The sequence below is a fragment of the Perna viridis genome, chromosome 1 (assembly GCF_037379345.1).
Source record: "Perna viridis isolate PV_CMFRI_1.1 ecotype Kerala chromosome 1, ASM3737934v1, whole genome shotgun sequence".
NCBI lineage: Eukaryota > Metazoa > Mollusca > Bivalvia > Mytilida > Mytilidae > Perna > Perna viridis.
The window spans coordinates 32,234,594-32,261,541 of NC_142445.1; the positions used below are offsets into that span (position 1 = coordinate 32,234,594).

At 31.2% G+C, this 26,948-nt stretch overlaps 1 protein-coding gene across 4 annotated transcripts in view; it reads right to left on the bottom strand.

Annotated features, from left to right (window-relative positions):
* Window positions 1–1,952: 1,952 nt before the first annotated feature.
* LOC148628409 (5-aminolevulinate synthase, erythroid-specific, mitochondrial-like) overlaps window positions 1,953–26,948 on the bottom strand; it is a 31,817-nt gene continuing 6,821 nt past the window's right edge. Inside the window, exons 1-12 of one of the 4 annotated variants that reach the window (XM_088586915.1) lie at window positions 22,869–22,973; window positions 18,890–18,948; window positions 15,585–15,746; window positions 14,157–14,255; window positions 12,378–12,581; window positions 11,766–11,988; window positions 11,280–11,464; window positions 10,580–10,759; window positions 9,052–9,216; window positions 8,692–8,831; window positions 8,129–8,257; window positions 1,953–7,645 (exon numbers count right to left, since the gene is read on the bottom strand). In XM_088586915.1, coding sequence (XP_088443041.1) covers window positions 7,307–7,645; window positions 8,129–8,257; window positions 8,692–8,831; window positions 9,052–9,216; window positions 10,580–10,759; window positions 11,280–11,464; window positions 11,766–11,988; window positions 12,378–12,581; window positions 14,157–14,255; window positions 15,585–15,738 — 1,818 coding nt within the window. In that variant the 5' untranslated portion in view covers window positions 15,739–15,746; window positions 18,890–18,948; window positions 22,869–22,973 and the 3' untranslated portion in view covers window positions 1,953–7,306. Of the gene's footprint in view, window positions 7,646–8,128; window positions 8,258–8,691; window positions 8,832–9,051; window positions 9,217–10,579; window positions 10,760–11,279; window positions 11,465–11,765; window positions 11,989–12,377; window positions 12,582–14,156; window positions 14,256–15,584; window positions 15,747–18,885; window positions 18,949–22,868; window positions 22,974–26,948 lie in introns of those variants that run through there. The other 3 variants (XM_088586898.1, XM_088586904.1, XM_088586924.1) reach the window with 3 other exon arrangements.

Genomic DNA, 26,948 nt, shown 5'->3' on the forward strand with positions numbered 1-26,948 from the left:
GATTTGGTTAATTTAATTGGGGAATGAATGTATGGTTATCTCCAAAATCCATATCTGAATACAAGAAGGGCTACAGTAAAAATATGGCTAATGAAGATCATTTGGTGTTTTCTGTACCTTTAATAACCTCTAGCATTGGCAGTTTCTGAATTTTTTTATGGTTAAGTACATGAACTATGAACTAACTATCCAGGCTGTGAATACTTTCAAAAGACTTGAAAATGAATCTAAAAGAAATGTGAAGCTGTTTCCTGTGTACTGTACATATTTCACCTTAAGAAACTTAGGTACTGGGCAAATGCAGGTGTAGGTTTGAAATGGTTAATATACTTCTGCAAAAGAGATTGAATTATCCAATTGAACTAAATATAATACCTTATCAAGAACTCACCAAGATTGAACTACAAATTATCAAATCAGTATATCTTACCACTGCCAAAATAATCAGACAATTCAAAGTTTTACAATAAAGATACCAAAGGGCCACAACTCTTGTAAAAAAAATTATCTGATGGACACCTAATTTACACTCTGTCAGTATGTCATGTAGGTCTAACTACAAACTGAAGAGGTGATGACAAGCAACTCCTACTGGTACATATCAAAGATGTTTGCAATAATTTTTTTTGAGAGGGGGTATAGACTTTCTTGACCAGTGCTTGATAATGAATACTTTGTTTTGTGTTGTTCCTAAATAGAAGTGTTATTGTCTTTATATGTAAGTGTTTTCCTTATTATCATGTTCCAATATAAAAGTTCAAATTGGAAAATAATTGAGTATGTGCAGTTTTGCTCTACCAAAGATACATACATGCTGCTGTTGACATGTAAGCTCTCCATATTTTAAGGAGGGTATGTTGAACAAGATATAGCAATCATCTTGTCCGTTACACAATTCACATTCATGCTTATATATTTGGTATATTACTTTTGCATGATGACTTGTACTATGCCTCGCTATGTCAGGTTTGTCGCATATCTACTTCCTGTTTATGGTATGACTTGGTAATTATTTAGGTGATCCTAATGGAAACAGATTTCTCTGCTTCTTTTGGAGGGAATGCTTAGATATTTGGTACTTTGTTTTTGCAAGTTGACTTGTACTGTGCCTCTCCTTTTCAGGTTCTTACTCATCTACTTCCCTTTTACAATATGAGTGGTAGTGAAGATGATGTGTAATGGAGATTTTTGTAACAGATTTCTCTACTTCTATTGGAGGGAATGCTTTGATATTTGGTACTATACTTTTGAAAAATAACTTATACCGTATCTTTCCTATCCAGGTTTGTTGCTTTTCTACTTCCTGTTTACCACAGATGGTTTTGAGCTGGGATTTTCTTAGCATGACATAGCGTGCAACATCTTGTTATCTCAGCACACCTTCATATCATGTAGTCATTGATAACTAAAATGCTATACTTTCATACTTGTGAAATGAATTTGTCATTCTGATGATCCCAATATTTCATACATTTAGAAAAAAAATACACACTGTCAATAATTGTCTCAAGGCAAAATTACACCATACACCCTAAAAACTCTGTATTGCACCCTTTTGTCCCACATCTCAGTACATTCCATGGTTGAAATAAATGACAAAATATATATCACATGCTGTGTCGACCCTCAACCTATATTCCCTGTGGGGACTGGTTCTTGATGTGATAAATATATATCACATGCTGTGTCGACCCTCACCCTATATTCCCTATGGGAGTTATTGATGTGATACATATTTTGATATTTTTCTAATGAGTTCAAAAATACTTTCAAAAGTAAATCTGTGGGAAATCTAAAAGTAATTCTCACAGGTAGCGGTCATATGGTTCTATTCTAAACTGTAATAATCACATCCAATTAATAAAATAGGGTTTGTTTCTAATGCTGCTGTTATAATACTGTACTATTGACTATGAAGACAGGATAATACAGAGAATACATCAAACAAAAACTTCAGCATTTCTCTTATCTTTTATTCAACATAATTAATCTGTATTTTGTTTTATAATTACCAGTTTTTAATTTGAAAGACTTCATATACTTGTAGTAGAGGGCAGACAAAATGATTGCATAAGCTCATATAGACCTTTAAGTTCTAAAAAGTTTAATGCCAAGTCCTATGACATCAGCATTTTATTCTTTTTATCCACGATTAAAACATGTGAAAATTATATTGAAATTTTCAAATATTTCATAAATGTGAATAACAGTTCTTGTGGAAATTCTGGTCAACTTCAATAATCCCTTCAAGATTTTATAAAATGCATAAAAAGTAAGATTTTGAACAGAATCTACTGGTATATAGGGAAAAAATATGTGGAGTCTATATTTCCACAGCACTTTCTATGTTATCAAGATGAATTACAATATAAAAAAATATACCACAAAATATAACATAACAATGAGGATAATTGTGGCTTTACATTTCACCATAAACTGTAAATTCAGAATATTTTGCAATGTTTTTTATTTTATTATGTTAGAAAAATGTCACAGATTGTTTTTCTAGTAATCGAAATCTCACATTCTTGATTTTTGACAAAAATAAAATCTTAATTATTGTACACAATAATATCTGACTTAAAGAATCTAATTTGTCATTCTAGGTCTTACTTAAACAAGCACATATGAATGACTTCTTTAAAAATAAAGTGCATACAGATACTAAAAAACTTGGTTACATTGTCATCTTCATATTTCAAAACCTTGTTGGTTATGAATTAAAAAAAAAAATACAACATAGTGTTGATAGTGCTATAAAACTCAGCAGAATGCTAGAGAGAAGATAATAGCTAGATGAACAAAAAGAAATTTATTTCCCATTGTTGATTAACATTTTGGTCTAATACCCTGAAAAAAAAAAAAACAATCATAAAAGAACATAAAAAAAACTAGAAATACTGTGAGCAAGCTCACTAAGAGAATACCCCCGCTTCAAACAGACTCAAATTTGGATTTATCTCCCTTTGGAGTCATCCAATAGTAAAAATGTTCCTTCATGAACATCTGCATATGATACTCAACCTTTCTACAAAATTTCATCCAAATCCCTTCAGCAGTTTAGGATTAGTGTTTACAAGGAATAAGGACAGATGGACAGACTGATTCCTATATACCCCAAAATTTGTTTGCGGGGGAGGGGGTCATAAAAATGAAATTACATGTGTATTTCACATTTCTAGTACAAGAATTCCTCCTTGACAAATAAAACTTCAATTGCCCTGTAGACTTTTTTTACACATATCCTTAGCTATCTTCTAAATTCAAGGAATTATCAGTTTAAAAACAAGATAACCAATTTTGAGGGTAATACTTATTGAATTACATGTATCATGATAAATTGTCAAACAGTTTCTTTTTTTTTTTTAGACACAGTAGCTTTCTTCACGTATCAACTAAACTATACTAGAAATTAAATAGCTGTCTGAGATGTACATATGACTAAGCAAACACATTGCTTTAAATTTCAATTCTACAGGCCAAGAAATAACTCAGTTCAAAGAATATGTAGATCATTGAAGAGCCAACTGAAAGTTAAAGGAGCAACAACCCTAAAGCTTCTTAAATTATTCAGAAAAGAATGTATTAACAATAAAAAAAATATTTCAAATGACAAAATATGCACAATTTCCCCCTTAATTCTGCCTTTTTATTAGATTTCCAAATGCTTTACATAATACTCCCAGCATTGACATATACCCATCAAAGTTTTATCCAGTTTCTATAAGATATATTCAAAGACCATGTTAGTCCCTAATTTCCAAACTGTAAGGACTGTAACCCCCAACAAAAACAGTGCTGGATCCAAAAATTTTTTAAAATGTGGTTGGGGATGGAGAGGGGTTCAAGACTATTATTTGCTCATTTTTTACTAAATTTTGCACAGAATTAACATTTTTTCTCAAAAAATGGGGTCCACCCCCTCCAATGACACGCCCTGATCAATGCCAACCTTTCTCTTTCATGTACATAAGTATACATGAACTAACGCTTTTATGGTTTTCACATAAAATCCAAGTACATATGGATGATGATATATGTAGTGATAACTAAGACGAAAGGATTTTTATTTTCCCACAGATAATTTTTTTCAACAAAAATTTATCAAGAAACCAGCAGAAAAATAATTTTTGATTTTCAAAGTGATCACTGAAAAAAATCTTACATGTATAGGAATGATACGACTAGGACTATAACAGGTAGTCCAGTCTGAAGTAACCTGTCACGAAGATTTTCTACAGACTCCAGAAATTTCGAGAACATTTTAGGAAGTAAAAAACATCTTTTTTTATCTGAAGATAAATCTTAAAATCGCAAAAAGAATGTAAGATTATCTCATCAATGTTTGACCTACCAGACACTTATGTGAGTTACAGAGGTTTGAAATTTGATTAGGTAAATAACTGCCCAATGATTTCTGAGTATGATCAAAAAAAGAAAAATAATATATAGAATAATATTCTACTGTGGTAGTTAAGTAGGACACACTGAAATAATGTAAGGCAGATTTCTACCTAATGAGTTATTTAAATTACTCACTAGCTTACATAAATTTGTTTTAAAATTGGAACTGGTCTATTTCAACTAGATGTAAGAAAACCTGAACTGTAACAACTCTGATACCCTGCCTAGAATTCTAATATGACATCCTTTAAATGCCATTTGATATATCACCCGATATATCTGCTCCTGGTTGATACAGACACAAAATAGTGTTTCTGTCATATTAGAATAAAAATAATTCATGTATGGTGTTGAACTCATTTATACACGGGTTGGCCTTTAAATTGTTTTTCAAACCTCTGTTATACAGAGAAGATTTTATGAGCTCAACAAACAAAGTGGAAACTGGCAAAACTGGAAGTAAATACACTGTAAAAAAAGAATCATAATGGTAAAATATGGATTTGAAATAGCGGAATTCCGCTAAAAAGCATAATAAAATCATCCCTGGTTATTCTTGGTATAAATAATCATATATAAAAACCCAGCCAATGTGTAAATGATAACACCATACTCCCTATGAATTCTTTCTTTAATGTCAGGTACTTAAATAATTAAAATATTTACCACGATAAAACATTTATAACATGATGAACATGAGTGACAAGATTCATAATAATGTAACACCACCTGCTAAGACAAAAAGATTGAAAGCAAATATAAACCCCAAGCAAGATTAACAAACTGACTGATACAAAGACAGAACATCTACATGCCACCAACTTAAGTGACAAGCCATAAAAATATATTACCTCTACCACATTGGGGTACATTGAAACTGCCATGTAATTAAAGAATTTTAATTGGATCATTCACCAAAATTTTAAACCAGTATCACTTTATCTATTTTAATCACTGAGCAGAACAAAGATAACAAGAGATAAAAAGATGTAGTGACATTTTCAGCACTAAGAATTTTTCACTCTTTAAAAAATGTAGAGTTGGTCAGATGATCTGACCTTGTTGAACTGGAAAAGCCAAAGGTAAATACCAGTTCAATGAACTCCTTATTGAATTAGAAACGATGATGTTTTATTTCTGTGGTCATTTGAATAGACATCATCACTCATGCAGTTAAACTGCTGAAGCTAGATTTTTTTCCTCAAATGTAAAACTTGACCTGTTAGTTTCTATAGGTAACCACTGGAGTGTGATAGAAGAAAAAACTCATGAACTGGTGAAACAGTATTCTAATAAAAAAATTGGTTTTCCCATTTATTATGAGTTTTATTGAAGTTCATGTTACAAGTAATCATAATTTTATACAGGAAAATAAGTCATGACACACTCTGAATAATGTGACCATCCTGTTGCAAATTTTATAATTTACAATATAATACAAGATGTGCTTAGAGCATTTTTTACATTACCGGTAGCTTATGCATATTTTCAAAACCATTTTGTATTCTAAAATAATTTGTGTAATTTCAGTAAATTTGATGAGAAGTTGGTAACCAAGTCTTTGTTTAATTTGAATATGAAATATTAAATAGTAATAAAAATTATACAAAATCGATGCAGCTTTAATCATTCATCATTAAGTCACTTTTATACAACTTTCATTCCCAAAATTATGAGTAGCTCAAGGTTGACAACTAGAAAGTCTTTTTTCCTGTAGGAAAAATTATCTTATCTTCAGCTGTTTCACTGCATGAATGAATGTACCTATTTAAAATGACCACAGACCACTGGTCTACCCCAGTTTAACTAGGTCAGGTTAGGGTCAACCCGCTTTGATTGCTTTACAATAGAAAAATAACTTACCAGTAGTGTAATAGATTACAAACTATCAGTTAAACTTAACAAACAAACAGTAAATCACATTAATAGTCAATTCATATTTATCACAGTTTCAATAAAACCAAGAAAACAAACTATTTTTTTTTCTCATATGTAGGATTATTCTCTAATAAAATATCTGGGTCGATAGAAATACCCAAGAATACCCCAGAATACCACCAAAACATTATAGAGTAATCATAATAATTATAGAAAACTATATTTTCTATTGAGATGTGATATTTTTTAATGGAAATAAAATATATTTAAAACAACAGATGGATTGTCAATACGACAGACGAATTAAATGCACCCAGCACTTGTTCGTTCATATTAACGGATGCATGTCTGTATATTCTCACTATTTTCAGGTTTTAATGCATTTACATAATATCAGTTATTTTTAACATTGTACTTATACTATGTATTCTCTTTTTAATATGAAAGAACAAAGTGTGACCAGCCTTGTGATCAGTCAACCATGAAGACTTATCTCACCTTAGTATATTCAAATGAGATTAACAAGGCAAGTGATTGTTAATGCAAATAATATGAAAACAGAATAAAAACATTATCTTTCATAAAATAAAACATATTTCAATTAACATGGAGGTTCAAGTGTATATTTTGAGGTATTCTTTGGTATTCTGGGGTGTTCTGGGGTATTCTTGGGAATTTCTATGGTCTGAAAATATCTTGCCAAAGCAATTAAAAAATGACCCTTCATAGATTAAAAATTAAAAGAAATTAATTAGTCATAATATATTATCAGATATCTGCTATCTGGATAGTGAAAAAATTGTGGTTTTTTTTATTGCAAAGACTCAAAACTTTAAATTTCATAATTTGACTTGCTCAAACATCTAAATCTTAACAATTTTCAATGAAAAAAATCTCATAAAAATGTTTTCTTTCATAAATTTCTTTTGACCATTTAGTGTGAACCAAAAGTGTACAAAAAATTTCTGAATATAAATATTATATCATATTAATCTTTTTCCTTCCCACTGCTATTATTTCAACTTTATAAAAGAGCAGATTGAAGGGATGCATAGGTGCAGTTGGAACGCTCACATATCTTCTCCCTGGCAGTGAACTTCTCAAAATCAAGTGGTTTTGCACAGTATTCACATTGCTTTGGACAGCATCCTCCTTGTTTAAGTTCTAATCCACTTCCAAGCCAAACATCCTTCAAAGCTTCTACAAACTGGTCCATCATTGGTCTAGTGTGATGAGGAGTTGGGGCAATCCTTAATCTCTCTTGTCCCTTGGCCACAGTTGGAAAGTTAATCTGCTGAACATAGATATTATGTTTGGTCATCAATTCATTGGACAGGTTTGTACAGAGCGCAGGATCACCAACCTAGTAACAGAAATAAATTGGCTAAATCAATAACAACAAAACCTATACATATTTTGTGAATTAAATATGGTATTTTCCTTTTCCTGTCATATAAAATATTAGAAAATTTCGACATTAATATTGCGGTACTTTTGTCAAGCAAAAAGGCGAATTACAAAATTAAGCTACTAAAAGTTTACCTCATGTCTAAGGTAAAATGTCTAAATATGAACAAATTAATACACAAGAAATAAGAAAAATAAATGGTAGAAGAAACTGTGTAAATGTGGTCCTTATATCAATGAAAACATTGGAGATATATAATTACACAAGATTTAGATTTTGTATTGATATGTAAAATGGGCAACATTTTCTTCATGTATAACCAAGAATGAATTCAGCTTCTGATGTCAACTATTACCACCTTCATTAACTGTCAAGTGATAACTGTCAAGTAATCTGATTACATGTGTACAGACAGATTGTTACCAAAGATTATCTTACATGTATAGGAATGATATGACTAGGACAGTGTATAACAGGTAGTCCAGCCTGAAGTAACCTGTCACGAAGGTATTGTACAGACTCCTGGTGCTTAAATCTAAGATGCCTTCCTTCTTCACTTCTTAAGATCTGCAAATAAATTATTCTCTTTTACGAACAAAGTATTCACTACAAAGAAGAAATAAAACATTAACATAGCCTGTCATTTTCAAAATCCACTATTGTACCCATGATGAAGTAAACTGACCTTAACACTGGAATATTAGTTGAAATCTATTTTCTAAATTTTTTTAACTAACAAACTTAGCACTTTTTCTATGTGACTTTTAATGATAGTTGAAAAATTAAGAAACCTAATTAAGGGTAACAAGTTCTACCAGTGTCATTTCTAAAAACTTGGGCTTTTTTTACAACAAATAGATTTAATGTGTTAGACAATCTGATATCAAACAAGCCATATAAACCCTTGAAGTTAACAAAGCTCTATAAATACTTGTGGTGTTTCTCACAGACTCATGAAACTTTGCTATTTTTAATCAGTCATAATTCAATTTGGTACTCACCTTAACAGAGGCTAAAGCCCCAGCTAATGTTGTTGGTGGCAGTGATGTAGTAAATATAAAACCAGAGGCATAACTTCTGATTGTGTCTATAGCTTTATTGGTACTAGCTATATATCCTCCAACATTTCCAAAGGCTTTACCTGTAAACAAAGTAAGATTTTTTATAATAGACATCTAAAAACATGTTTTAAACAGATACTTATTTTAGTTTATAAAACCACAACTTTTATAGATCATTTAATAAAATAAGCATACATCAACTGTTTTCCAAATTAGAATTCCTGAGATTTACAGCAGCATCAGGTACATCCACTTTGACATCTCTATCATATTAGCCAATTTTGATGGTATATTACTTACCCAATGTACCAGACACAATATCTATCTTGTCCATGCATCCATCTCTCTCCCCTATCCCTGCACCATGTCGACCATACAGACCAACAGCATGTACTTCATCAACAAAGGTCAAAGCACCATATTTGTGAGCTATATCACAAAGCTCGCTGAGAGGACAAACAGCACCTAAAACAAGTGTACACATACCTTCCTATCAGAAAACATAAAACATATGTACAAATATCTCCCTATCACAAAACATAAAACATATGTATAAGTATCTCCCTATCACAAAACATAAAACATATGCAGTGCTCCAGCTAGAAATTGAAAAGAGCAGGGTGCCGGTGGAGAAAAAGGCATTTTTTCAAGTTTAAGAAGTGCACTTTTTTGCAGCGTGGTATTTCCTTTGTTTATCTTTGATTCCACATGTTGTACTTGAGGGTTCATTCCATAGTTTCTTTTGACTCAATCTGTAATCAATGCATTTCTTATTGCTTGTAGACAATATCGTAAGTAGTACAGTGGATTCCATGTAAGCAGATAGCAGAAAATTGAAAATATTGGCTATTGTAATATTTTTTCAAAACACAAAACCATTTCTCATATACTTAGATCAAATTTTATCGTATAATTGAATATCAGAAAATATAATATATCAGCAAATGGGATATATTATTTGTGAAAAATATTGTCAAAATGATACATAATTGAATAATTTGTTTTCTTCTCACAAGAAGTGGATTGAAAGTTCAACATTACTATGTCAGAAACAATACAATTTGTCATTTGTTGTTTTTGTTCACAATAAAGAGAGATTAACATTAATAAAATGCATCTAGCTCTAAGAACTTGCGATAAAGGATACTACAGACACCGTAAAGTCAGCCTCATATCTTGACCTACACTTAGAAATTGATGGTAAAGGAAGACTACTGACCAAACTATACAACATACGCATTGACTTTTCATTGTTTCATCAACTTTCCTTTCATCTGTGGCAACATCCCTTCAGCACCTGAGTATGGAGTTTTCATATCACAACTCATACATTATTCCAGAGCTTGCTGTAACTATGCAAACTTTTTGTATCATGCAAGGCTTCTTACAATTAGGTTTCTAAAACAAGGTTATGTTGTTACAAGATTGAATTCTTAACTACATAAGTTTTATGGTCGTCATCATGAACTCATAGATCGTTTTGGTGTTCAACATATAATAGTTTTCCTTTCCTCTTTTGTCTACCCTAGACTTGACTTTTTATGAGCAACTCGGCTGGTGTTTCTAGAAAAGCAGACACTTACCCTACTGGTACACCTGGTCCATGATCCCAGTTTTAAGTAGAGTCCAAGTTGCTTACTCACTTTTGTTACTTTATATGTGTGTCTGTTTTCCATGTCTGGTCTCTGTCCCTGTATTACATTCAGGTTTTACTCTATTGATCAACATTCTGAGTTTGACTGCTTATTTGAATCTGTATTTTCCCTGATTACTTATCACTAATACTATTTATAAGTATATAAACATGAAAGTCAACAATTTTACATACCAGACATAGAATGAACAGTTTCAAACACTACTAGTTTTGGAACACTGACATCAACTTCCTTCAACAGCTGCTCTAGATGTTCAGGGTCATTGTGCCGGAAAATGTGCTTTGGAGCACGACTGTTCCTTATCCCTTGTATCATAGAAGCATGATTACCAGCATCAGAAAAAATGTGAACACCTATAAAAGGTTATTTACTGTAGTTATATATCACAACAGATAATGGTAATAATAGCTAATAAAATAATAACCATGACTATCATTAAAAATCCATATTGAAATATCTTATACTAATTTTTTTTTAGAGAAAACCAGTAGTCTAATACTTACACCAACAAAACTGACACTATGCCACTATACTAACATAGAAACATTTTTGAGAAAGTATTATAAAATCAATACTTCTATGAAAGGACAAATGCTTATGGAAGCTATCAATCAAGCAACAAACTTTGCACTTCCGTGAATAATTCAATTTTTTTCAAAGGTAATAATGGAGAAATTGTCAGTACATGAACTAACTTTTTAAACTTAATAGCATACAAATACACTGTACCTGGGATTGAACCACAAAAGTGCAAGAACATGGATATTGTGGCTAAACAAAAAAAATATGAATACAGCATCTCTAGTAGTTTGGGACACTTTTAATAATAGATCAGAGAGTAAAGCAGTTTTACCACTAACTAAAATTATTTACCTGGTAACATCTTCCCTAAAGTGTCCAATGTGGTATCATTGGCAACATAGCATGATGTAAACACTAAAGCACTTTCTTTCTGGTGTAATGCAGCCAATTCAGTCTCCAATTCTTCATGTAATGGTGAATTGCCAGAGATATTCCTTGTCCCACCAGCACCTGCACCATGGTTTTCAAGTGCCCCACTGAAAGTGTTGGTGTATAATTAATATGTCTAGTAGCTAGATAACAAATACAATCAGATTGTTTCAGTTTATATGTAAGACAAGGAACAAATATACAAAAATAAATTAATTAATCCCATAATTCTTGTTCTGAAATGTGGAATAAATGTGCATTAAGACCAAACTGCCCTAAACACATATTAGTAACATTTTCTCTATCACATTCATTTAATTAGACAGAAAACTGAAAAGTGCATAATGGAAGCTCACTATTTTGTAAAATTATAAGGAGTTTCATTCGTAATAAGTTCAGTGCCATTACCTTACAGCATTGGTTACTTTAGGATGCCAACTCATTCCTAGATAATCGTTACTACACCAGACAGTAATGTCCTTCTTCTCACCAGAATGCTCTTCAGCAAATGGAAACTGGGTTCCCTTTCTAGTCACTTTCTTAAATATTCGGTAAGTATGATCATTCTTTTTCTTCTCTACTTGTTCCCCAAAGAACTGTTCATAATCAAATGTTGGATCACTGCTCTGTCCTAGGATGACAGAATACATTGTAACATAAGAATTTATTATAAATCATAGGATTATTAGAGATTATTATTGTTAAGATGAAAATTTAAAAAATTGATTCTTGGATATCCTCTGAATGCATGTACAACATTCTAATCATCATTGAAATGAAACTAATTAAGGCAATAAATCAAAGGGATTTTGTGAAAATGTTTTGTTAACAGAGATTGAAAATAAAATACTTATGAATAGAGACCATTTGCAATAGTGACTATTTTAAGATATTGTAAAGTACATGTTATTTTTGTTGCATTGAGCAAAGAAGTCACTTGTTTTGCCTAGTGAAAATAACCTAGTATTAATTAAAGATGAAAAGATCACAAAAAATGACAAAGACTCAAGAATGGCCTACCCCATGAGGTTTCTCCTAGTGAAGATTTTTTCATCATATTTAGAACTCCTCCCACTTTGAGCCCAGAAGCATAGGATTGTTTCTGAGACAGCTCTGCTTTTGAGGTGATTTTTCTGCCAGACTTTTTTTCTTTCTTTGCAGGTTCCTTTTCAGGAGCAGGAGACAAGTCTCTCTCAAAATCTCTACAGAAATCTTTATCAGAGTCTGAAATTCAACAATAATGTTAGACATTGTATCAACACAATTAAATTTGTCTAGGTCCAATTAACAAAATAATAAAAAATAAAATCATACTGTTCATTCAGATATTAACTACAACTCATAATTTTGAATTTATCATCACCACAGGATGAGACTTTAATTTAACATCTGATCTTGACACATAAATGTGGGCAGTAGTATGTCATGACCAGATGTTTAATATAGGTCCCCCTGGATAAACAAACTGCACGACATAATAAATTGCTGGTTATTCTTGTTAAAATAGATACTGGAAATAGAACTCCCAAACACAAATTAGTAAGATATAATGGAGCCCTAACTCTGTATTTCATTGTGCTATATTTTTATTATTTTTATGGGAAAGCACACACGCTCTGTCTGAACCCTTGTGTAAAATAAGAAAATCTCAGACAACTAAAAATAGGAATTTTCTTTTCTCTTAAATGAGAAATTTATAAGAATAACTAAAAAATAGCAATAATTCTGAATTAACAGTACTTTAAGTCAGACATTCAGTAATATCTATAAAACAAAGCTAATATCTATAAGTTTGGCAGCTGTAAGAGTCTTTTTTAAACTGTTCCTTAATCAGGCCAATGAAAGAATCTTAGGATAATTAATTTAGTGAAATCAAGTCTTGTCTCTGAAACAGTGAATCTTTAAACAATACTTGAAGGTGTTTCTTAATATTTTTTGGGTTAGAAAGAAGAAATTGCGATATACTGAAAGTGATTGACTGAATACCAGCATGCATCTTAAAAAAAGAAACAAGGAGCCAGAATCGCTCACCCTGGTTAATTTTTTTTTTGCCTTTCAAGGGCAATAACTCTAACAAGGAATTGTACAACAATTTTGACTCAAAGAAGACTGGTAGGACTTATCATAAAGATCATTTCTTCAATTGAATGTTTTTTTTTCTATTATAGTTTTCAAGATATTGGCTGAAAACTGCTAAAACATCATTTTCTGCCTTTAAAGAGCAATATCTCTAACAAAGAGTCGTTTTTGATATCCCCACCCTTTTGAAAGCCTTATTATAAGTTCATTTCAGCAACTGAAAATTTCCCTCTATCTGTAGTTTTCAAGATATTGGTTGAAAACTGTAAAAACAAACACAATATTTCACCTTTCAAGTGCATTAACTCTAACAAGGAGTCATCTAACAACTTTGACCCAGGCAGACTTTAGTAGGTCTTATAATGAGGATCATTTCGACAACTGATAGAATTTGGCTAAACATAAAAGTTTTTGAGATATATGTGAAAAACTTGTCTGACCCCTATGTTCTATTTTTAGTAACGGCGATCATGTTTTTCGAAGGAAAAAGAAATCCCATAATGAGTTCCATGTAAACACCTTAAGGAATATTCATACCAAGTGTGGTTTTGATTGGTAAAGAATTTTCAGAGAAAAAGATTTTTGAAAGATATATCATTAAAAAAAAGAGAAAAAAAACATTAAAAAAGGGCAATAACTCCAACATGGCTGAACAGATTAAAACGAAAATTTAACCAGAGATAGAGCTCATTATGCTGAACTCTTAATAATATTACATACCTGTAATGGTCTGGACTCTGATCTCATCTTTAACCGGTTCTACACCAATCTTGTTGTGGGCCAAGAATGGACATTGCTGGATCTGGCCGATATCTATTTCTAAAAAAGGTTGAAAATGTCACATTACACTCAATTCCCAGTGGAGTATAAAGCTTTTCAGGGTGCAGCTTGATATGACCACAGAGATTGAACCCTAAACAGTGGGGTCAAAAATGGTCACATTATTCAATACTGATACAGCTCTGAATTTTAATGGTGATTAAATATTTGACACTGGAAAAGAATTCAACTACTTTCTGGCTCCTTACACATTCCTCAATAAGGACAATCTCCAAAATCAATCCTAGCCTTTCTTTGGGGGTATGGCACCTTTGGTACAATTTCAAAGAGAGCTATTAAATTTTAGTTAAGTTATTATCTGAACATAAGGAAAATGCTTGTTTCTGGCTGCTCTTTAGTCCCTCATTCCTTTTCAGTTAAAGTCACAACACCCAAAAATTAATCCAAGCCATCCTTTGGTGGTAAGGTATCTTATACTACAATTTCAAAAAGATCTATTCATTTATAGTCAGTTGACGAAAATGCTTCTTCCTTGCCCCTAAATTATAAACAGTTGAAGTAATTACCCCAAAATCAATCCCAGCTGTATTAGTGCAGTATGACACCTTGTAATACAATATCAAAGAGATTCATTCACTTATAGTCAAGTGATTGTCCATACACAGTACACCATGAAAAATACACATCAGGCCTTTTCTTTGTGGCCCTAATTCCTAACTGGTTTGCGTCAAATCCCCTAAAATCAATCCCAACTGTCCTTTTGCAGTATGACATTTTGTATTTTGAAGATCCATTCACAATTAACCAAGTTATTGTCCAGATATCATGAAAATGCTTGTTTTTGGCCATAGTTCCCAGTCTTGAGTCAAAACCTCAAAATGGATCCCAGCCTTCCTTTTGAGGTACAATTTCAAAGAGATCCATTCATAATTACCGGTAAACAATTTATTGTCCAGACATTATGAAAATGCTGATTTTGGCTGCATTTTTGGCCTTTAATTCCTGAACAATTCAAATCACAACTCATAAAATCAATCCTAGCTTTCATTTGTAGTACATGTATAACACCTTGTGTTACAATCTGAAAGAGATCCATTCATAATTTATCAATTATGTATTTTTAATCTCTTTTTATTTTCTTTTAAAAAATTTGAATCTGATGTTGTAATGTTTGAAAATAAATGTGATATAATTCTTGTAACGTTTTGTTGCAAAATACAATTTAAATATGTTACAAAAACACCACTATATCAAATCTCCCTCTTTTGGAATTTTTTTCAAAGAGAGATTTCCCTCTTTATTATAAGACGTCTATGTTGCACTCCAAGACCATTTCTATTGTAATAGCCTAAGGTACACAACAGTTACCCTTTTCAAGTGTAGCACTCCCAACAGACATGTATCTCATTGCATGAACCATTATTGGACATCTGTCTGCATAATTCATAAGCTGTGGTGCTGCTGTCTTCACCTGGCTTACTGGTATTCGACTGAGAAATGGACATCTTAGTGCTGAAGTCATGATGTAATCTGAAGAAATATTTAGATTATAATTGTTAACAAGAAAACAAGACCAATACCATGCTGGACCTGTGTCACTGTCATATTTTGTCAGCATGCATTAACACTATGCAAAATTTTAAAAAATAAAGTTGGAGTTCCAAATTATGTACTGATAGCAATTATAGTATATTCTGCAGAAAAGAAAATGAAGTTCAACAGGTAAAATTTAATTGTAAAAATTTGTTCCTAAATAAAAGGTTCACATCTTCACTACATATACTAAGCAAAGTTGGAAAACTACAGGTTAAATACATGTACAATAGTACTTACAGGTTACACAATGCATGTAAACAGTACCAAGAAAAAAATGACATAAATGAGGGGCTATCTTTGGTAAAAAAGGAAAAAAAAAGAAATAGATAAGATGTGACTTACTGACTTACTAGGGGAAATTCAATTTAAGGTGAAAAAAAGTTCTGCTTTGAGGGTGCTCATCAAAGACATTTGCCTTTGATCCCTGTAACTAAAAAAATATAACAGATATCTGAAATACAAACAGGAATTTTCATAAGGAATCCAATTTCAAAATTTCAAAATCAGACCAAAAATAAAGAGCTTAATGAAGTGCAGCATGATATGACCCAACATGTCAGACTGTTTACTTGGGGACAGTGTGGACACAATATTATTTTTTGACACTCCTAAGCATAGGGACTTACAGTTTATTACGAATACAACAACTGGTTTGGACACAATATGACACACATTTTGAAATTCAATAAAGAATTTTTTTAAATTGGACCAAAGAAAAAAAAAGGATTTTTTTAAGAAGTTTATTTTTTGTACCTATTTAATTTCAAAATGGTAAAAGATAAGGTTACATTAAAAAAAATATTAAAAAAGAACTTCAAAGGGAACTAATTGAGATCTGAATAAAAAAATTGAAACAATCACAAGATTTCCTAATCAATTCTAATGATTACACCTATTTCCCACCATTACGCCCCTAATATCTAAAAGAGATGGGGCAAAAACATCAAAAAAAAAAAACAAACAAAAAAAATACAATCCTCTGCCATGTCACTATGAACAATGTGTTAAAATTTCAAAATGATCAGATCAGATTTACTCAAGTTATTGGAAATAAAAATAAGTTAATGGACTGTCAACTGAGTTAAACCATTATACAACTAAAAAAATTGTGCAGCCATATAAAAAGTTTATTTTATTTTTTTGAACTGTGGACCCTTTGGCCCCTAATAACAGGGTGATACCATTTTATGACTGAAAAAAAAATTTGCAGTGCATGAAAATTACTATTTTTGGCATTATAAAAATGAATAAGCAAAAAAAATGTTTAATGCCTTAGTTCAATTATCATTTCTAGTTTTCCTCTAAAAAAATCTAAAATTTTCACAAAATAGCAATGCCTGAAATTTCTGGATATTATCACCTTTTCAAAGGAATGAATTTTTCAATATAAAGAGTTTTCAATGTTCAATATTTCAAAAGACTGTACGAACTAACTTGATATGTAACAATAGAAAAAAGAACAGAAACTGTGAAAAGCAAAAAAATACACTAGTATATTCCATAAATGTATAATAGTAAATACTTTCAATAAAGGCAAAAACTTGTTAACATTTAGAAAGACAACTTTATAAATTCAATCAAAATGAGAAATAGTGTGAGCAAGCTCACAAAGAGAATATCCCCCTTCTAATGGACTTAAATAAATATAAAAAGCTTATTGGACTATCTCCTTTTTGCATCATCTAACAGTAGTCATATTACTTTATGCACAACTACATATCACATACACACAGACACATGTTTGGGGTGTGTTTATACTAGTTTTATAAGGCCTTAGTCACCCCTCTTTCATGTAAGGTCAAATTTGAACTTAACAAATAAACACACAATAAATTCAATCAGTAATATACCCAATTCTCCTTTATGGAATACCTTAACATGCAACATATAGACAAAATGAGATACATGTATACAATTAAAGAATACTTGCAGTTACTGAAAGCTAGCTCAGAACAAATTCAAGAATGACAATACCATAAAAACTACCAGCATTAGAAATTACCAGTCAATACAATTCCAGCAGACTGGATTTGAAGAAGTACTAAATAGGTAAGAGTCCTTAAACAGTAATTATATTCCTTCATGCAAATCATCATGTGATACCCAACCTTCTAGTAAATTTCATCAAAATCCCTTGAGCAGTTTAGGATGAGTTGCGCTTACAAGACATGTGAACATACAAACAAATGGATGGACAGACAGATGGACAGATAGGGTGATTCCTATATATCCCCAATACTTGGTTTGCAGGGAGTATAATAAAATTTTATAGATTTGAAAGACTGTTTTAACTCTGTTGAAAAGAAGATGGACACGATAAAACACTTGTTCTTTTTTTGTAATTAATTAAATATAAGAAAAACAAGTACAATTTATGTTGAGTAATCATTTAAAAACTTGTGGTCAGTCAAGTGTTCATTTCTGTTACATACTAAAACTGATGAGCTCTTAATCATTGTTTATCTTTTTGCCTTTTTAAGAGGCCTCGGTTAAGGCAGGCTGATGATTTTTTTTTGTAAAAATTTTTCTAGTTGTTAGTCTGAAATTTCAATAAGTAAGTTAAAAGACTCTATAACAACCTATGAATAAACAGGTCAAAGCATCCAGTCATGCAAAGTGTGTGATATTTGCCATCTATCTCTAACAATGTATAAGCTCAAATGCAACCATTATATATAACCTAAGTACAATTCACCTGGTATGCAATTATCTACTACTAAGTGCAGTATCTTTAGAATTATGTAATACCATTACAAGCACTATTATGTAACTACATTTTAATAAATCTATCTGGAAATTACACTTCAGAGCTTTCATGTAATAAATGGGTCACAGAAAATCAAATAATAAAATAAATACTTATTTCACAAGGTGTTGTATACATATGTGACATAATAACGTCATAAGATGTTTATCTTGATAATATTTGGATTATGGAATTACCTGTTGTAATTACAACAAAATGTCAACATACATGTAACTTTTGTTACTGGTATCATAAAAAAAATCATCAATTCCCGATCCATTACCAGTATATGTATTAAGTACTTCAACTTGTATAATGAATATTTACCTACAGTATTAAATGCTTCCTTTTGTGGCAGTTGTGTATGCTTCTACTGAAAGCAATGAACACCTGAAATTGACAAAGAACCAAAACTTATTAGGCAGAAAACACAATGAGTAAAAGTTTATAAAATTTTGTTACAGGTCTATGAATAAAGTGTAGACCACAAAACTAAAAATTTCCCTAAATTTCTTTAGATCATGATGGAGTATGATTTAACTGGTATATACTGTTTAATGATTCAAAAACTTACATGTAACAAGTGAAGTTCTGCATGCAAAATACATCACATAGACCATTAATCAGATGATTGATAACTTAGACTATTTTCAGAAAATCAATCAAACTGAAGAACGACCTATATTTTACAACAAGCTACAGAATTTATTTGTAAGCTTGTTACAATTGAACTTAATTAAAATTGTAATTCCTTATAAATAGGCACTTATTTCACTTGTTGCCTGTAGCATGTATTGCAATAAGTAAACAAGTCAGCAAGTCAAAAAGTAAAAAGTCAATAAGTCAGCAAGTAAACAAGTCAGTACGTCAGCAATTCAATTAAGTCAGTGAGTCAGTAAGAAATATACAGAGATAATAAGATACCATGTATTATCCACATAAATAAATTTCTGGGAATTGGATCGACTAAGAAAGTGACTTTACATAGCCCATATACCCAGATTCCCATTAGAATATCAAATGCTATATATAAGTAACGCGACATTAATTCTAAAGAAATCGGATAGAATTTATGTTGAGACACATATTTTCAAATGCCCTATACTTGACTCTGTATTGCAGTAGCATCGATTGTTTTTCTTTATGTGTACTTAGCCTCGGTATATGCAAATTAATTTTATCGAGGTAACATATAGTTTCAATGGCATTAACAGCAAAAAATGGCGACAAAATCAAAATCGTAAAATTCAAAGAACTCTTTAAACCTAGTATTTTCAGTGCCTGTAGGGTTCTACCAAAGGTAATGAAACTCCACATTAAGCTAGTCAAAAATCGTCAATTTTATACACCAGCAGTTTTGCAGTGATGGTCTAAAACTACAGCACTTCAGACAAATACAGAGTTACGTTCCATCCACTAATCATAAATATCAGTATTCTTTAAGTAATGTTACACTTAAATGTATTAATTAGTTATAGATTTATACAAATACATTCATGTACCAGTAGCCATTAAAGATGCATTTTGCCTTAAGTTACACTCTCACATAGAAATAAATCATGCTCATTTAGATACATACCGGTAAGGATATAAAAAACTAAAACACACATAAATATTTGATAACATTGCTAATTTGGTACAATTAAAAAATAAAAAAAAAAGATATATAATTCTATATCTTGTGCTACTTTCTGAAGTCCAATTTCTTCTATTAAATCAATACTGAAACTTCCATTTAAACTAAGTGATCAATAAGCAGTCATGGAAACTGTGTCAACTAAATAAAATCATAAATACTGAATAAATATTTTATTGATTCAAGCAAGATGTGGTATACTTGTAGAGAGACCATTTTTATATACCTTTACTGTAATACAAACTCCAAATTTTCTAATAATCACACTTCCCTCCTATTTCTTAACAAACATACCTACCTATACTACCATAATATACATTCCCTCCTATTTCTTAACAAACTTTTATCCCTTTAAAAACCTTAACAATCCCTTTAAAATTTCAGAATATCGAACCAAATGAAGACAGGAGCCTGAATCACTCACCTGGTTAAATATTTGCCTTTCAAGGGCAAAAACTCTAACAAGGAGTAGTTTGACAACAATTTTGATTCCAGACGACTTTGGTAGGACTTATTATAAGGATCATTTCATCAATCTATTACTAGTTTTCAAGATATTGGCAGACTTTCATATGCCTTATCATAAGGATCATTTCAGCAATTGAAAGTTTCTTTCTATCTAATATAAATTAGGAAACCGCATACATCCCAGCATCACACTTTTACATTTTCTTACATTTATTAAATCCTTGAAAAAAGGGACTATAGCTGAAAGGGGCAAGAAAGGACAGGTAAAAAGTTGTCCATTTAGAAAATTCAATGGAAATTTGACCAGAGATAGATCTCATCATGCTGCACACTTTTACCAAGTCAGAATATGGCTCAACTTAATGGTATTGCAAACATATCAGCAAAAAATATGTACCCCTTTGTTCTATTTTTAGTAACAGCAGCCATGTTTTTCGATGAATCAAAAATCCCCAAACCAATTCCATGCTAAATACCCTAAAGAACAATTATACCAAGTTTGGTTCTACTTGGTCAAGTAATGTCAGAGAAGATTTTTGAAAGAAAAAAAAATTAAAAATAGAAATAAAAACATCGAAAAAGGGCAATAACTCCTACTTGACTAAACAGATTAAAACAAAAATTTGACTACAGTAAGATCTCATCATGCTTAAAATTTTTGGCCAGTCAGAAATAGGCTAAACCTAACAGTTATAGAAGTATATGTGAAAAAACTTGTCTGACCCCAATGTTCTATTTTTAGTAACTGTGGCCATGTTTTTTGACAGATAAAAATTCCCACATCAGTTCTATGCAGAATACCATAAGGAACACTCATACCAAGTATGGTTCTGACTGATCTAGTAGTTTCAGAGGAGAGGAGTTTCAAAAAATTGTTAACAAAGACAACAACGGAGGATGGATGCCAATTGATGGCAATAGCTCAAATGGCCTTTTGGCCCAGGAGAGCAAAAAATAAGTACTGCCAAAGACACTAAAACATTGGGAGTCAAAACTTCTTGTTCATTTGTCCAAGCTCTATAAAATTTATTTTTAGTGTTCTATACTTTTTATCCACACTCAATTTGTTATTGCAGATTCTGGTACATGTCTTAGTTAAGTTTGTTTATTTTTTGTAATTATCAAACAATCTCTTAAGTTTTTAAAATTTTCAGAAGTAAAAGATAAGTTTTAGAACTCAACCGTTGTTACAAAATTAGTTTGGGTTTTTAGCTATATGCAAATTTAACTTGTCACCCTTAGAATGATAAAAAAATAAATCCCTTGGCTAGAATGTATTCAATCTGTGACATGAACATTTTACAATTGTCCAGGGTTGAGGTGATAGTAATAATATCAGACAAAAAATGTATTTTGATGAAATAAAAAGAAAATTTGAAGTTAAATTAAAATATACACAGTTATGATGCCATTCAGTACTTTTAATACAACCAATTTAAGGACAGCATTGGTTATTAAACAATTATGACATCATAATTAACACCACTATTAACAAGACGTCCTCCATTTTATTGTAAAAATTAATTTTAATAATTCTAGTATACATATTTTCTCTACTTTTAACTTTCAAGTTCAAAGCATTTCATGGCAAATGTTATTAAAGGGCTTGCCAATGACTTTCTTAATACAATAAAAATATGATCTCCAGTTTGCATCGTTTACCGACATCCTGATAGATGATGACTGCAGCAGTCTTGAGGTTACTAACTGCATGAAGATGATTGGAAAGTCTCTGAAGCCAAGGCATATCAGTAAAAGGCTACAAGATTGAGAATCAGATCCAACTTAACTTAGATTGTGGTTTTCTACATTTTGGATGTATCAAAGCTATGTAACTTCAATTCATTATATCACTCATACCAGTCATTTATGGTGGTATCATAGTCAACCTTCATTATATCACTTTTGTTATCACTGTTACAAAATGCAACACTTATATTAACACAGACTGGACATGTGGTTAACACATAAATATCCCTGGTCCATGCTATCAAAAACTGGTTTATATTTAGTAAAAGTATAAATTCTTATTGCATTTGGAGAAATTTTGTATAATAGTACTAAAGGGCTGTTATCTTACATATTACATACAAATAAAACACAATAAAAATTACATGGACATTTTGTACATACTACACATGTAAGTTTGCTATAACAAATCCTATCAGAGAGATAAGGTATATTGGTAAAATGATGTTTTCCTTACCTAGTACTTTGATGATGTGGCAGTTGCAATCAGTTTAAATGAAAATCACCTGTTTCAAATGTTTATCATACCCTATGACTGTGTCACGTTACCAAATAAATGTCAACATAATGATTAATGGATTCTGATTGGACATGACTCTTGTAGGTCAAGGGTCAGTACAGTCCTTAAGAAAAGAAAAACTACTATATGTCACGATTTCCGTTATTGAAATCCTGGTTTTTAAACTTATTGCTTATTAACACACATTAAAGCAACTTTGATGTTTTACATCCTACTAAACTTTAAGTTTGTATAAACATCTATTTAAAATCCATATCTTTATTTTTATGTCATAGTAACTCAAGTTGTTACTAATGTAACTTTATTTTTATGAATTGATTTTATCAACTTATTATCTTACAGGTATAATTTATCAAACACTGTTGTATATTTTATTTATGTGGAAAACATATGTATGTTTGACATACATGTAAAGGCTCCATTTTTTTTAAATTTAAATTGCATCAAGGGAAACTTGATTTGCATATATACATATATACTAGGACATACCTATGTTTTTGTCATTATTTTTTAACATTTATTATTGTATCCAGGCATTGGGAATTATGTAAAAATATTTTATAAAGCTGACTAACTGAATATAGCCTAAGTAATACAATGCAGGTATACATGAATGCATTTTATCCTTGATTTGCTCATAGGGTCTTTACATACAAATTAAAACATTCTACATAAAAGCAGTTTTTAGCATGACATGGGTTGTGTCCTTATTGTATGACTTATGATGTACTGTGGTTCTCAACTCTGCATGGGAAGAACTGAGATTTATTTTACATAGGATGGGGACATAACTTTTTGTAAGTTTAAACTGGTCTGGAGCTGGAATATCAGTTAACTGCTAGTGGTCCTTAGTTTGTACATTTGTGTATTTTACATTCAGTTTCTTTATTTCCAATGTAACAAGGGACTCAGACCTTTTTGAACTGATTTTTAGGTGTATTTAATTGTGTATTATTTTTTTTCATAGTGGCCAGATTTTAAAGAGGGGGGTTGTGATAACACCGAAACACTTGAACCCCGCCATATTTTTTGCACCTGCACCGAGTAAGCAATTTCTGGCCTCTGTATGTCTTGTTTCATTATCACCGTTAGTTTATTTATATGTTACTTGACTATACAAGGGCAACTCTTTCCCTGTACCTGTGCATAATGATGCTTTGGGGACTGCTACAGCATGCCCTTGGGTGTGAGGATTTCCTCATCGTTCATTGAAGACCAATTGGTGGCCTTGGGTTGACATTTTCATCCAGGAGGGGTTGTTGTCCCTTTGACATATCCACCATACATATTCTTGTTATACATGTATGTATTTTATCAACATACATTAAAGAGTACAGTCAAATAAAACTAATTTTTTATGATATATATCTTTACACATGTACTATTAAAAAACTATTTTTTGTCTATCAACAATGACATGAATACTCTTTATATTTCAGACATACAAATATAATAAAATGCAGCTTGATATGAACCCTGAACAATTTCTGCCAGTAAAGACACATCATTCCAGTCTGATTAGCTCTGCATTTGAATAGTGACTTAAAGTTTTTTACTGCAAAGTTTTCTGAAACAATTGAAACTGAACATATACTAATTATAGCCCAATATCCAATAAACAACGAGCCCATGATAAGCTGTCATCTTGTGAAAATAACATAATAAATGTTTTTGGAATAACAATAGGTTGTACAGGATGTCATGCTAAGTATATCCTGACTAATTCCTTATTCCAGCTCAATAGGAAGTTTATATAAGAGACAAACAAAAATTGTTATTGAAGCAATAATTCTGATGAAGGGAGCAATGATTTTTTCAAGGAAAATTTTGTTTTTACATATATTGAAAATTTTAAAGTTCCATAAAATAGAATGTTGATAAAAGACAGAAACAAAAATTGCTACAACATCTTTCAGTGTTCATGGTATAATGTTTCTCTTAAATTAATTCCCCAAATTGGTTCTTTCTAAGGGCTATTCCATCAATAAATGAACTGGGGGTGGGGGTGGGGTTTGGAAGATTTTTGGTGATACAACCACCCAAAACATATATCTTAAGGATTAATACACCTCCTGAATCCCCCTAATACAGCAAGAAATGTGGAAAAAAAATCCTTCTTTTACAAAAAACTCAATAAAAAATTCAATAACTTGATAATAAAATATTGAATCAGCACCAAATGTATACAGATCTTAAAAACTAATAGGTGTGTAAAGTTTTAAGCAATAATCATAAATCCTTTTTGAGATACAGCGTGACATGTGAAAAAAAAACCAATATTTTAGTTCCTAAGTCCTGGAACTCGAAAAGTATTAAACTGATTTTCACTAAAAAGTATACAGACCATTTTACTATCATAAGAAACAACTATGTTAAGTTTTAAAAAAAATTTGATAAGTTGTTCTCAAGTATAGTGCAACATGTTTATGACTAACAGATGGACGCCAGACATTTGTATACCATAATATGTCCCATCAAAATTTTGACAGGCATATAAAAATCTAATATGTGCATCAAATTTGCAAACCATCTATTGCAGTACTAATTGTTTTATTCAACAATGAAGTTGTTCACATAGTGAGATACATAATCCCTCTAAGTAAAGAATCAGCTACTTAACACTAAACGTTAAAAATATCAACCTACTTTCATTTGTAAGTTTATGGAAAGACAAAATAAAACTATTGTGAATACAAATGGAGTGCAGTTTGTTAAATGTTCACTTATATGCAATAAAATGCCTCACAGCTTGCAATTAAATATAACTATAGCAGTCAAACCCTGAACAGATGGGGTAAGAATTGACACACTATTCTAACTTAATACAGCTTTGAATTTTGATTACAATACGACATTTGACATGGCATAAGAATTTGACCAAAATCAAATTCAACTTAAATCCCAAATGGTTTCAGTCACAACCTCCAAAGTCAATCCCACCCTTCCCTTTGCAGTATGGCACTATGTGGTACTATTTGAAAGAGATCCATTTCATTTAAAGTTTACTCAAGTTATCATCAAGAAATCAGAAAAATGCTTGTTTCACTTTCTGGCCCTTAATTCTCAATTGACTAAAGTCACAACCCCCAAAATCAATCCAAGACTTCCTTCTGTGGTATGTCATCTTGTAGTACAATTTAAATTGAGATATATATTACTCATAGTCAAGTTATTGTCTGGACATCATGAAAATGCTTGTTTCTGGTCCCTTTTTCCTGACGTCAGGACAAATCATACCATACTCACACCCCACTCCCACAAATTAATTGCAGCCTTTCTTTGATGGTATGGCACTTTGGGGCACAATTTTAAAGAGATCCAAGTCAAGTTGTTGTGGTCAGATAGAAACCACTTTACATTTTCTGTTTCCATGCCCAAAACAGACGGACAGATGGGGTAATTTCTATATACCCCCAAACTTTGTTAGCAGGGGGTATATTAATGACATGAAACTTAAGAAAAGCTAAACAATATTGATGTAAAACTTTGAGTTAAGACAAAAACTATTAAATATTTTTACAAGTCTTCAATTTTATTTTCATAGAAGTAAATGGTTTAATTATTGGATTGCTTGAGTTGTCTCCCTTGGATTGGTTACTGACAGTCATAGCTTAGGCAAATTGATGGTTTTATATAAATTTACTGATGCCGTTGATACTTAAATAATGTTAAACTAATGTTTTCTTTTCATGAGACAGTATAAGTTACATATTTTGAAACTTGCTTCTGAATCCTAATTAGAATGTTTTGTAGAGTTCATGTGATTATGTAATAAATACTGTTTAAAATTAAGCTAATACCAGTATTCAAATGCTGAAACCACAGAGTCAGCATATCAAAGAACCCCTTAAAATTCATTTTTTTTTTGTTGAAATAGAATCAAGTTTAATTTTGGACTTTTTAGACTAACTTGAAGACAGGGTCCAAAAAATAAAAGATAGAAAGAAAAAAAAGTTAAAATCATCAAGCATATGTATGAAGATGCTACATGTAAATCAAGTAGAATAGAATTACACT